Source organism: Poecilia mexicana, unplaced genomic scaffold, assembly GCF_051168715.1.
Source record: "Poecilia mexicana isolate PSO_F unplaced genomic scaffold, ASM5116871v1 scaffold_22, whole genome shotgun sequence".
In the NCBI taxonomy this organism is placed as follows: domain Eukaryota; kingdom Metazoa; phylum Chordata; class Actinopteri; order Cyprinodontiformes; family Poeciliidae; genus Poecilia; species Poecilia mexicana.
The window spans coordinates 4,905,594-4,919,029 of NW_028263391.1; the positions used below are offsets into that span (position 1 = coordinate 4,905,594).

The window sequence follows — 13,436 nt, forward strand, 5'->3', positions numbered from 1 at the left end:
GTGGTACATTAGAAAATGCCTGATGGAGTAATATTACTCTGAGAAGAATAGTGAACAACAAACAATAGGTATGAGAATTGACCCATTTATTAACCAAAAGGTACAAGAGCTGCCGGATAGCAAAAGATTGGATCAGAGTGCTTGTATAGAAAATTTTAGATCCAGGCTAATATAATCTAGTACTTTTGGCTGATATCAGACCAAGTTCTGATTTCTGATATCAATATCAGATCGGGACATCCCTAATCACAATTTGGATGAGCTTTCACAGCCTCTGGCTGCACTGGTCTTCCAGTAAAAGTGCTTCTTGTCAGTGTTAGGGCTGCATTCTCTTGGGCAACATGAAAAGGAGTTGGTTGCAACACATAAAGAAACCCTGCCACACTTAGACTCGTGACTAACCTGCTGTAGGTTGTCCAGATCTGGAGTTCAGTCAACATTCCCATGGGGAAACCATCTGGGCCCAATAGTCATTTCTATACATTCAGCAGGATTTTCTTCCTCAGCACATATTGATAAACAGCATGGAAAATGCTCAAATTGCACAATTATGACTTATAGTCATGCTAAAGAGCAAGTACATCTTCTTGTAGCTCAAGCATCTGGTTAATTCCTCAGCCACAATGTGAGAGGATAATAAGCTCACACAGAAGACCGTTCCTTGGGATATTGTTGATAAATGACATTATAAAAACTCTTCAGACGAATAGTGTCTCTAAGTTTTTCAAAAAGCTTCTATGTCTTGTCTGTTTTGTTGAGTCATACGTTTTACTCCTCATACATTAGCTGTGTTTCCATTACAAATGTGCGCGAAACTTTGTCTACATTCAACTAATGTCAATTAAGAAACCATTAAATAAGAAACTCAATTAAAATCACATGTGAATGAGTGTGTTCACGCGATAAGTCAGTTTAAAAACGCCGCGCTAACATCCTCCTACCACTTCCTGTTGTCTTCTTCTTCGTGGTTTACGCTAGCGGCAGCATCTGGTTGTTGATCATGTGACATTGTGTGACGCGAAAAGTGTTTCCATTGTAGTTTTGCTAAATTAACCAATTTCGATTTGGCCTAGACAACCACGTCATCCTAGCAACTAAATTTTTTATTGACAAACGAGATTTTTTTTTTTTTAATTGCTGTGTTTCCACTGTGTGAACTTATTTCTGAAATGTTAAATTGCATGGTAACGCAGCCTTTTTTTATTCAGGGCATCACTTGTGAATCTCACACCAATTCATTCCAAGTCAGACTAACCAGGTAATTAATTATGTTTGAAAATCTCTAAAACTGATATGCTTTCTTTTTGCCACAACTGTATGAGACTCCCTTCTACAAAATGTAATTATAAACATGTTTGCATCTTATATTACATCAGAATTTATCAAGTCATTAAAAAAAAACATCAACAAAAAACTCAATACCAGTCATTTTATTGGCAAAATATTCATGTTTTACTGTTGAGAGATTTAAGGCCAATAAATAATCTGCAAGAACATAGGACTTGGTTCTCTCTCCCAAAGCTTCAAGAACATTTTTGTTGCCTGTTGTCAAATAAATATGAGGAAGTGGGAGAGACCTCTTTGGGGTTATGAACTTTATTTCTAATTTCACTGCTCTTGCTGATGTACAGGCCTGTAAAATGTATGATTAATGTTCCTGAAATATACCTCCAGTCACTGCTCAAGTATTTTTTTTTACCTTATTGTTTTTAAGGTGAAAGAATCAAAAGCATAAGTTTCTTTTCTTTAATAATCATATGTAAAATGTGTATGTCAGTCCAGCACAACAGGTTGATGCTGCTACATGATTTCATCTTCTGAAGAGACATCACATCATTTGTTATTTGCATGTAATACGTGCACCGGTTTAGTCTATTAGACTCCCAGATTTCACCCAACAAAGCAAACAGTAAAATACATTAAATTACTAAAAATAAATAAAAGTTAAAAAAAAAAATCCAAGCACAGATTTCTAACATTTCTACAAACCCAGAGATCTACAACAGAGTAAACTTGATAACTTTTTCAAGGCAATTTTACCAATGTATGTTTTTATGTATGTTATTTGCTGTTAAGATGAATGTTGTTGGATTCCAAAGATAAAACGTAACCTACCGAGTTGTTACAAGATATTTTGATGTTTTCCCTCATTCCCAAAGATGAAAAAAATGACTGAAATTGAAAGGTGAGAGGGTTAATTTGTAGTAAAAACGATTTCTTGCCTGTAATCCTTTAGTTTAGTTTTACTAGTTTAGTCGATGTATCTCCATATCTGTCGTCATGGTGATAAATAGAAAGTACACCCTTGTGGAAAACTACAAAACGGTCAAACCGTGACATAAATCTGGACCTCAGCAGCTCTAAGAGTGTTTTAATCGAATTTTAAATCCAGAACACACTTTCAGGTTGGTTCATGCCTTCATTCATTCATACCGCCATTTTGTGTCCAAGCGCCTTTCTTTCTGTCTAAAACAAGTCATTTTGAGCACTTTCTGTATCAGTTTGTTTATGTTTCACAGTTAAATATTTTCATAAATAGAGGTGATTATAAATATGTTTGAATCTCATGTGTATTTTAATTCTACTTGCAATATTTTTGACAACTTTGTATTACACCTTACTTCCATTGTTTTGGTTTTGATCCTAGTTTGGGTCAGTCTAAAGTAAATCTAAACAAACTCCTGCCAGTAGTTATTTACTGGAGTCACATATCAACATCTTATGAGCAGATTAAATAAACCACTACGTAAAACACTGGTTGCCACAGCAACAGTAAAATGCCCCTGGGTGGGTACAAACCGACAATGACCAGGATGAACAATACTGAGGCGTGTGACTCCATTTTGTACCCAAAAAAGTTTGATGTGAAAGGATCAAAACCGCAAAAGTACAAAAAAGCAGCGGGGCGAATAGACCGCCCCACAAAAATGCCCAACACATATCATATTATTGTTATGTATTAAACAAACTTAAAGTCAAAACAGAATAGTGTAATACAGGAAATTAAGCGCACCATTTCTGGTACTAGAAAAGAGAACGTAGCTGCCGTTACTAAATGAAATGCTGAAGATTACCTGATGAAGAGCAAATCTGACCAGCTTGATTACAGCAGCAGATCTGGCAATTCGCTGGTTCTTCCAACGGCAAATTTCAAAAGTTAAAAACTGAATTTATCACAAGATTTCTAGAACAACTGAATAGCTGAGACCAACTCAAAGATGCTTAGTTTAAAACATCCAGTCATCTGTTGAAGTAATAATGAAAACAGTGATAAAAGAGGATGTACTTTCTCTTTAACATGACTACAGCTTGTCCTCTTGATTGATTTTGTCAGCTGCTTATTTGTAAAGTCATAGAATACAATGATAAGCAAATCGAAATAATTCATCTTCGGGGGTTAAAATTCAGTTGTTCCTCCTCGAAATGAAGCGAATGTGACTCTGCATCATGCCACCCACTGACAAACCACCAAATTGTACCCAGGAATACGTGAGACGTTAGCTGAAAGAGAATTTTTTTCTTATCCATCAATCATCCCGATTCCGTCTATTCAAGCAAAGCTGTCTGTGACTGACAACCAACTAATTACACATTGTACCAACATGGTAACCCCCCTCCCATCTGCCCCAACAGACTGCTCTCAAAAAAAGAAAAACAAAACACAATTGAATCTACTGTTTTCTCCAGATGTGATCTGCACATCTCTGTGCACATTATGTGTAATGTGGGTTGTGTTTGGGCAGGTCTTTTATCCTCTGTGTTGTTGCCATCAATGAAAAATATTAAAAGGAAAAAGGAGATAGATTTTTTTGACTGAAAAACAAAGTATGCATAGTATACTGCCAAACATAGTAGCACATACAGTGGCACAATATTAGGAAAACATAATATTTTCCTAATATCAGTTATTGTTGGATATTGTGATGAAATTAATGTTTGGGGTTAAGCCAGGTTTTAGAATCTTAGAATTTGCACAACTTAAATCAATTAAAGTCTATTTCAGCTGTCGACACACAACATAAAGTGTTATTGCCTGAATTATAGCTACCAAATATTGCCCTCATTGATATTGCATTAACAAATTGCAGTAATATGCTATACTGTGCAGTTCTAAGTTGCTGTTCGCATATAATTAGCTTAGTTTAGCATAATAACCTCAGGCAGCCAAAAACAGCTAACCTGACTATGACAATTAGCTAACAGAATTAACCTCAATCCAATTTTCAAGGCTCATTATACCTGTAGCAGAAAGATGTCTTATCGCCATAAGTTTGTAGAAAAGCGAGTAAAGTAGTTTGGGTGGTGAAAGCTAACTAGAAAGAACCGATTGATAAGTCGCAGCTGATAAGGCAGATTGATACAGCTAGCAGCCTCCATGTTGTAGCTTTAGCATTGTAACACAGATGTAGTTTGAGAAAACAGCAACAAAATTGATATCAATCATCCCTAGTGAAATTGTACAAATTATATATCGACGAGCATAGCATTGTATCAAATTGATAATAATTGTTTCAGTTTGAATTGTTCCAAAGAGCTAAAATTAGGATGGGACTAACTAGCTGTTAGCCTTCTATTCTTCAACAAGCGCACCAAGCATTTTACTACAGACACTATTATTTATGATAACTTAAAAGAATCTTCTTTGAATTTTTTAAAATATCCCTGACAAATCAGAATGAGTGTATTTATGGTTTCTGTTGGCAAGAAATCAAATAGAAGTATCCTTATATACTCATCTGTGTTTTATGTTTTTTTTCTAGCCATTTTAAATTTCTTCAGATTGACAGAAAATTCTATATTAAACATTTCTTCCATTATCCAGTACATAAATGTTAGATATATGCCAGATAATTATTGAGCCGCAATGCGTTCCTTTTTGCTTCCAGCTCCTGCTTTGGGGATTTCCTTGTGATATGGGAAGAACATCTAATGTCTAACTACTACCATCTAGCTACCAGTCAACCAGATGAATGAAAGAAAATGAACCAAGACACCTTACCCTGCAGTAAATACGGGCCATCAAGCTCATTAAGACAAACTGAGGATGAATCTCATTAAACTCAACTAGTGGTACTTCGTTTACTTTTAGAGAAAAACAAAATGCACATATTTCAGTGTGTTATTGTCAGTGGTCACATTGTTTTTAGACTTTTCCACCTGACAAATTACGTAAGTTTGTGACTAGCACCTGCAATTTGGTTGGAGAGCACTGACAGGATAAGCTACAGATGTGACTCATATGAAGTTGGTCAACTATTCCAGACTTGGCAAAGTTCTGACGGGTCACATGCTGTGAGAAATTCTCACAAACTGTATTGTGTCTTCGAAGTAAGGGTGTATGACATGAAGTCTGGTGTTCATAAAATGCCACAGCATTTCTCATCAACACCCGTCTAAAAAAAACCCCTAGCCAGTAGACTTGTCTGGTGAAATAAGTGCCATTGATTATTCTGGACCCCTGCTATGAAAGTGTGTGATTTAAGTCTGACACCAGCAGAAAAGGAAGTCGTTCTTGAGTTGCCCTATGGAGTAGGTAAAATCCAAAATTATTTTGAAGAAGCCTATAGCAATTTTAAATTTTAAATCATGTGTGTGGCATTATTTGTGATAGAAGAAAGAAACTGATATAATGCAAAGGTTTACATATCTGGCTAACTGTTAGCCTCTAATGATGCTAATGGAAAGCTAACTAAGTTACTTTCCATTAAGCAAAAAGGGCTTTTTCATAGTATCTTTAACAAAGTAGGGTGACATTTACTTATCTCTTGTTCACATCAGGGTCACCTTAGACGGAGATAAGCACTAAATATATATAATTGTCAAACCTTGACTGGAATGTTGTACTCTGATAACAGAGAGAGAATGAGAAATACAGTGATTTATGAAACCTTTGCTATATTTGTTGAGCAAAAATGGAGATTCTTTATAACAACAGTATTGCTAAAATCTTGTCTGGATATATTGATTCGCCCCTAAACGTAAAAGATGAAGAACAGAATGAATAAAGGAAACATTTAGGAAGTAATGCCGCGCTCGTTAATGTTCTTATTTGCTGCAGGGAAAACAAGATTGAGTACTTGTTTCTCTTCATTTCACCATCACCTCACTCTGTTGATTTCACCGGCCAACCATATGATAGGCGCAACATGCACCACGTTGCATTCATGTGCCGTGACCCAAGTGACTCCGAACCGGATGGACCTAACTCCGTTGAGCACACACACAAACACACACACAGCCTCAAAATGAAACCCTCTGTTGGCTGTTCTGTCTTCATTACATATTTGATCAAGACTTTGCTGTGTGCATACTCCTTTTTTTTTTGCGCATTATACTCTTGGAATACCAGGATTGTAGCACCACGTACATCTAGTTGCAGTTAAGTGTTGTCATCAGCTGCTGTGAAAGGCTAAACGGAGCTGCGTCTCTTAAACAGATTGAATGGAGACAGAATGTGTAGGCCTGTTGTTATGGAGCTTATGCTGGTGCATTGACGTGGACTGCACACACAGCCTGTTGATCCAGGATCCATGTAGTGAGGACAGTTACTGTTCTGCTGCAAGTAGGCATCTGAGAAAGTCATCTCCTGAGGGATCATGGTGGGTATGGAACCCTGCAGCTTCTCTTTGCTTCTGTACCACAAGCAGGAGCATATCGTTTGGAAATGCAACACCTCGGTGTAAGCACCTTTTAAATCTTTAGCCTTTGTGGCGTCGTTGGCTACGACGGTGGACGAGGTTGAGGTTGAGAGTGGTAGAAGACGAGCCACCTCCCCTCGGGGCTTGCCCACGGTCATCAAGGCCTTCTGCTTGGTGTCCCTGCGCTCGTCCTCGGTGTTCATGGTCAGGAAGCGAAGCACGACGAGATTCAGGAACGCCCCGATCACCGTCAAGCCCATGAGGATGTAGACGAAGCAGAAAGCCACGTAGCGCGGGTCGTTCTGCAGCGCATCGTCCCTCTGCAGAGCCACGTAATCTCCAAAACCGATGGTGGTGAGCGTGATGAAGCAATAGTAGAAGGCGTGCAGGAAACTCCATCCCTCGCAGTGGGAGAACGCCGCGGCACCCACACACAGAGTGCTCAAGCAGGAGAAGAAGCCGACCGTCACCATGTTCGCCATGGAGACCTCGGTCTGACGCATTCCCAGGCACTTTTTGGCTTGATGCAGCAGGTATCTGACGAACGTGTTGATGCGCTCTCCCAGGCTCTGGAACATTACAAGGGTGAGCGGGATCCCAAGCAGGGCATAGAACATGCAGAACACCTTCCCTGAGTCGGTGCTGGGCGCTGCATGGCCGTAACCTAAGAGGGGAGTACATCACATATATGTAACAGTGTGCAGGACGGCAAACATACGGGTCTTACAAACTGATCTCGGATCTCTTTCATTGGTCATTTTAAAGTAACACCAGTCAGATAATAAATATCCTCACTTATAAACCAAGACTCTTAGTACCATAAACTGAGTCCTAGATTTATTTAGACTATCAACAATGGAAAGTGACTTTTCAGACCTGTCGAGCTTCCTTTATTTATTTATTTTTTTAATCAATTACCAACCATTCTACCAACTTTCCCTGTTGTTACTGAAGTTTTTGGGGGACTTGTGAAAGCATGTATTGTTTTACTCTTCTCAGTGAGCGGCAGATGCTACGGTCGGAAATTCTCCAGTCCAAGAACACTTCAGGTACCGCTCAGTCCATACTCAGAGTCCGTCTCTTCGCAGCTGGAGCCACTTCCTACCTGTCCAGGCCAAATCACCTCTGGCTGCTCCCTTTCCAGTCAGGGCCACAAGAAAATGTAAATATAAAATCAATCACTGCATTTATATTGTCTATTTTTGTTTGTATTTCAGATTGTAGGTAAAAAGTTTGTTTAAGTAATCGTTTCACTGTAACTTTCTGTAGGTTCCTAAGTGGAGTTCAGGCTTAAAAACCAAACCATAGAAACCACAAATCTAAAAATAAGAAATATATTTTTTAAAATGACCAGAAAAATATATGTATATAGTAATAATTTGCAGTCGTAAACATACAGATTTCCACAACCTGATTAATCTCTTTTACATCACCTTTTATTGCCTTCAGAGTCAGTAAATTGTTTGATCATTTCAGTTAGCGACTTTTACAACATCAAATAGCTGCTTTCCTTTCTTGTTTTAGCTGGCTTAAACTCTTTATGTTTTATCTACCATCAACTATATAATTCTGAAATTGTGAAAAACTCGTGTTAAGAATATTTACAACCTAGCTATGCAGACTATGTGCAACTACAGTAAGTGATACTAACTGAGCTAATGGTGCTAATCACTACATTTTAAAAGTAGTTAAAAACTGCTTGAGAATGAACACCATCATGTGTTCCCGACTCCATTTCACTAAAATTAGTTATGTGTTGAGACTTTGGTCTAAGGATGCCTCCGCTCATGAATAATTAATGAGCTTCAGCAGCAAAACAGCTAACAAGGATGTTGCTAAACCATTTTGTTGATGGATGTAGTATAATTTCAGACCGTTTTACACTCAGAAAAAGCTTTTTTAACAACTAAGGGTACATTTTTGGGTCAGTTAGTTTAATACTTAAACAAATACAAATATAGAATTTATTTTTTTAAAATAACTTGGGCAACCTCAAGTATCGAGGTTACCAAAGTCATGTCTGAAATATTGAGCAACACCTTTATCAGACACATTTTTTTAAAGTACATATACCATCTGGCTTTGACCTGAATGAAAGTCTCAACAAATATTTACAAAACAGATGATTTGTTTATATTTTTATACATTTCTTAAGAGTTTAGTGAAATTTTACACGTTCTGATCCAAAATACAACAGGATTAAAGTACTTTTTCTCTGAAGAAGTTTCTGAATAAGTGTAAAAGAAACAGTAAAGTGATAAATATCCTTTTAGTGAGATAAAGAAAGAGCTGAGGTGAGAAGACTTTTCTACATGAGCCCAGCGCGGCTCCTCTTATAAACACCTACAAAATGTATTTGTTGTTTAATCTACATTTTTGATGAGTCTGTATCAAAACAACAATACATATATGGTATAGGTAACATCATTATAGCTGTTATGATCAATATGCTAAGTTAATTTAGCAGGACGTGGATTAATTTAATCTTTTTTGTATAAAGTAGAGCAATTTTATCATGTTAAGTCTTTTATTATTCTGAAGAAACTAGAACACTTCTGGACTTTTAGATGAAGTAATCAGAGAGAACCCAAAATACGCAGTGAAAAATGAATGTAAATCCACCAGTGTTAAAGGTTAAGCCTCCAATACTGGTGAACTAAAAAAATTCTGGAAAAAGTGAGTGGCTCAACCAGCATAGGTTTACTTTTTTACACTAGGCCAAGTCGACATGGAAATCATTATCTTTTTATCCTTGCCCGATATTAAAATTTATTTGATTTGCAGAGCCAAATAATATTTCAGTCATAAAACAAATTCTACTCATTGAGATAAAGAAAGCATGGCTTTGTTTGACCAAAGCAAACAAATAAATACAATATTTTGGGTGACCTTCCTTGTGGATTCTTGGAACCGCAAGTAATTTAAAATGTAAACTCTACATCCAGATTCGTTACAGAGCTGTGTAACATCCACTGCTCTCTCTCACAGAAAATGCATAGCACTAACTGAGGTCATCATATTAATAACTAAAACACACCTGCACATTATTGAAACTGAACTGAAATTATTAAGAGCTCAATTTTAGCCATATCAAAGCTTCAAAGAAATCGGTGATTTGAAATTGGCCTTAAAATCTCTGATTGGGGTATCTCTAAAATTAAGCCAAATTAAGTTAACGGAGTAACTTTTATAGTGTGGTGGGAAGAAATACCCCCTTAAAATGTGGTGAAATGAAAAGACATACATACATATATATATATATATATATATATATATATATATATATATATATATATATATATATATATATATATATATATATATATATATATATATATGAACACATTCAGTTAGCATATCTAATTTATTTACTTCTCGAAGTAATGATTTATTTTGTTATATGGAATAATCCACCCTTATTCCTGTGTTAACTTTATTCCTCTAACTGAAGGCAAATATTACTTTCTTTAATTATTAGAATCCTTAGTTTTCTACGTAAAGTCGCTGATTTTAGTTCTCAAACTCTAAACGTCAGTCAGAAAAGACGCTGAAGAGCAAAAAATCACCTTTTTAACCTCAGAAAACATCAAAGAATGTTTGAATCTGGGAAGTCGCCGTCTTACCTGGCGCGCGACGTGAGTAATTCATGAAATACCTCTTTAACAAACAAACCACGACAATAAATAAAGAAATACTCTAGAGGGACACCCCGAAAGGATCGTTTCACCTGTGCTCACCTATGGTCGTGATCACAGTGATGGCGAAGTAAAAGGAGCCCGCGAATTTCCACTGGACTCCGGCTTTGTGAGGTTTGAGCTGTAAAACGACGAGCTCGAGCTCCTCGAAGTTCGCTTTGGTCAAGTTAAATTTGCGCATGAGTTCGTACTTCCTGGCGTCCAGCCTCCTCTTGTGACTTTTCTCCTGTTTGGACTCCAGGGTCTCGAAGACGGCCGCCCCGACCACCAGGTAGGTGAGGATGCTGACGATGAGGGCGAGCGTCCTGGCGTTTTGTCTCTTCATGGTAACGAGATGAAAGGGGGAAAGTCGGCCGCGCGCGGCAGCTGAGGCACTCTGCGACCTTCTCTTGACGCACTCCGGATCCAACAGAGGAGACTTTTGGAGATAGAGCCGCACCACCCCCACATCACAGTTGGGTTGCTACTGTAGGCTATTTGGACTATTTGTCACCGTCTTATATTTAGATACGGCAGAAAAAGAAGAAGAAAAAAAACACGCAGGGCAATCCCACAGACTTTTTGGAGTGGCAGCTCTATCTAAACGCTTAGCTTTCACAAACAAAGCGCCTCAGCATTTGGCGAGAAGTTTGTCACATTAGTAAATATAATCTTCTGTAATGTAAAAAAAAAAAAAAAAAAAGCAACCAGTGTCTATTTAAACATCCTGTTTCCTCTTGCTGCACAGGTCGTCTAGCAACCTGATGATGGCCATCCTTCCCCTATGTAAACATTGAGGAGAGTTCACACTGATGGATCATCTTCGGCTCAGTCATTCGCCTACTAATTGTAATTTTTTTCCATAATCTTTGGGAAAGTACCCATGTTAATTTAAACAGCAGTTGTTTACTGTTTTATTGTAAATATAATGAATCTATGGCAGTAAAAGGTGGACCTACACTCTGAAAACTGCTGGGCAAAAAATAAACCATGTTTGGGTAACCAACCCCACTATGGGCAGGTTTTCAAGAGCTGCTTCCTTGCTTGTATGTAGGCATTGGTGTTTAGAAAAGTACTCCAGTTTTCAGTAACCAGGGAACTTTTCTGGGGTCATTATTAACCCAGTCATTGTTTCAACTGTATTTGTCAGGCTAAAAACAAATGATGAGGGTAGAAGTGGCTGTTTTCTCTTTTACCACAAACTTTTGGTTAGAATTTTGTGGAGGGGAAGAGTTTGGCATTTTGAATTGTTTGAAATAATATCAGTATAAACCTATTTGGCTAGGACTACAAATGTACACAAAAGTCATGGTTCAGTGTTCCGGTTTTAAAGTCTTGGTATGTTTTCAGTCCCTGTCAACAGAGAGAAACAAACACAAAGTGGCCGCTGTAAAACTGACTGGATGGGTATGGATATACAACAATAAAACCATTTGAAATGGTTCATATTGTTTCCTATGATTTTTTTAATAAGACTTTGCAGACATTTAAAACATTTTAAATAACTTTAGTTATTTTTGGAAGATAGACAATCCAATGTACACAGTTACACAGATGCACCTTAAAAGTTCAGCTGTTGGAAAACCGCCTCTCGTCAGAGGAATGCACATCACCACAGTGTTGTCATTCCGCTATGCAGCATTTAGGACCGACTGGATTGGAGCTGGATTTAGCTCATTTCTCTCAGTGATGTTTACATCCACAGCTTTCAAGTGAATAATTTAATTAAATGTAGTGAGAGTTACAGACCTTTGTGCTGTTGAAAAATGCATATGTAGCAGGAAGAAGCCTGCCCCAATATTCAGAACACCTGGGCCCCTAATCACCGCATGATTGTTGGAGAGTATAAAGGGAGACTATCTCACCTGGTTGTTTATGCTGGCATTTGGTCACACGCTGTTGGGAAAGTCGCTTGGAAAGCATGCAGGTCTTAGGCCCTAACATCAGTAAGTAATGTTTCTCCTTCTACATAAGACCTACAAATTCAGAGTTTGACTTGAATTGTTTAAATCTAGAAACCACTGGAAGTCTCCTGCTTGGTACTGGGGTATGGTTGTAATTCACCCTCCCCAGTGCAGTTTTCACATAAAACGGGTATGTATTGTTTTATTGCACCCATACAGCTCCATAACACCAAAAATAACAATTATTCATATATAGAACATATTGGAAAGCTGATCCTCCTGCTATGGGCTGGAAAGGATCCTCTGGTTTGAGGTGAAGTCATCCAGCTCTGGTAAGTGACAATGGTTTCCTCTGGCTTCCATCTTCTGTAAATCACCTACTAACCTTTTCATCTGATTCCAGCCCTGACACTGCTGCAGCTCACTGGAGACCCTGCTGTTTTGTTTTGTTTCATTGTTTGATTTTGGAACCATTTTGTTTAGTTGCTTAGTTCTGGGCTTTCTTTGGTTTAAATTTACTTTGGAACATTCTATTTGTGTGGCCTCTAGCTTTGCTGCAGGTAGCAGCCATGAATTCTTTTAGACTATTCTATTAAAGCATGGATGATTTTTAATTGGTTATGTTGGAGGTAACCTAATTTTAGTCTCTGGCCAAGTTTAAATTGTATTTGTTTTTTTGTATTTGCTTGTTTAACCCCACCCTTTTGTCTCCAGGCTGAGAGCTGAAGGTAGTGGGAGGGGCCTCCTGGGAGACTGGAACTGTGTGTCGTGCGAGTGGCTGGTGTTGGGATTTCTTCACGATTGAATGCCTGTTCACCAGTGTTTGGGGTGATTTATTTTGGATTTATACATTTATGTTAGGAACCAGTTCCCATTTGGACCGCCCTCCCCCTGCTGGTAGGCCTCAGTACTGTACACTCCCTTCCCATTGTGTTATGTTGTGATTCTTTTGCATGAAACAATAAAATGTAATTCATTTTTTTTGGAAAAGTCTTGTTCTCCTTGGTCACGAACCTCGAGCCTACTGGCAGTCTAATTCCTTGGGTGCAATTCCCAAGGTGGCGTTGTTGACAACTTCTGGTTACCCTGCTGTGAGGGGCAGAGTAGCAGATCCCTACCTTAGTGTTGCCACACATATATTGAAATAAAGTTATGGTTCAGTCTGCATTTGTTTGATACACACTGAACTGAACGTGCTGCACAATTTTCCTATCCGAAGA

At 38.0% G+C, this 13,436-nt stretch overlaps 1 protein-coding gene and 1 long non-coding RNA gene across 2 annotated transcripts; one reads left to right on the forward strand and one right to left on the reverse strand.

Moving 5' to 3' along the window:
• Window positions 1-1,415: 1,415 nt before the first annotated feature.
• On the reverse strand, window positions 1,416-10,776 carry kcnk3b (potassium channel, subfamily K, member 3b). Its single transcript, XM_088002686.1, has 2 exons — window positions 10,376-10,776; window positions 1,416-7,302 (listed from the first exon to the last, which is right to left on the reverse strand). Exons 1-2 carry the CDS (start codon window positions 10,656-10,658, stop codon window positions 6,410-6,412), a joined length of 1,176 nt encoding a protein of 391 aa, XP_087858812.1. The 5' UTR covers window positions 10,659-10,776; the 3' UTR covers window positions 1,416-6,409.
• Window positions 10,777-12,094: 1,318 nt separating this feature from the next.
• LOC106910186 (uncharacterized) lies at window positions 12,095-13,343 on the forward strand. The gene is made up of 4 exons (XR_015761998.1): window positions 12,095-12,258; window positions 12,328-12,406; window positions 12,473-12,548; window positions 12,620-13,343. It is a non-coding gene; the product is annotated as an uncharacterized LOC106910186 (long non-coding RNA).
• Window positions 13,344-13,436: the final 93 nt, after the last annotated feature.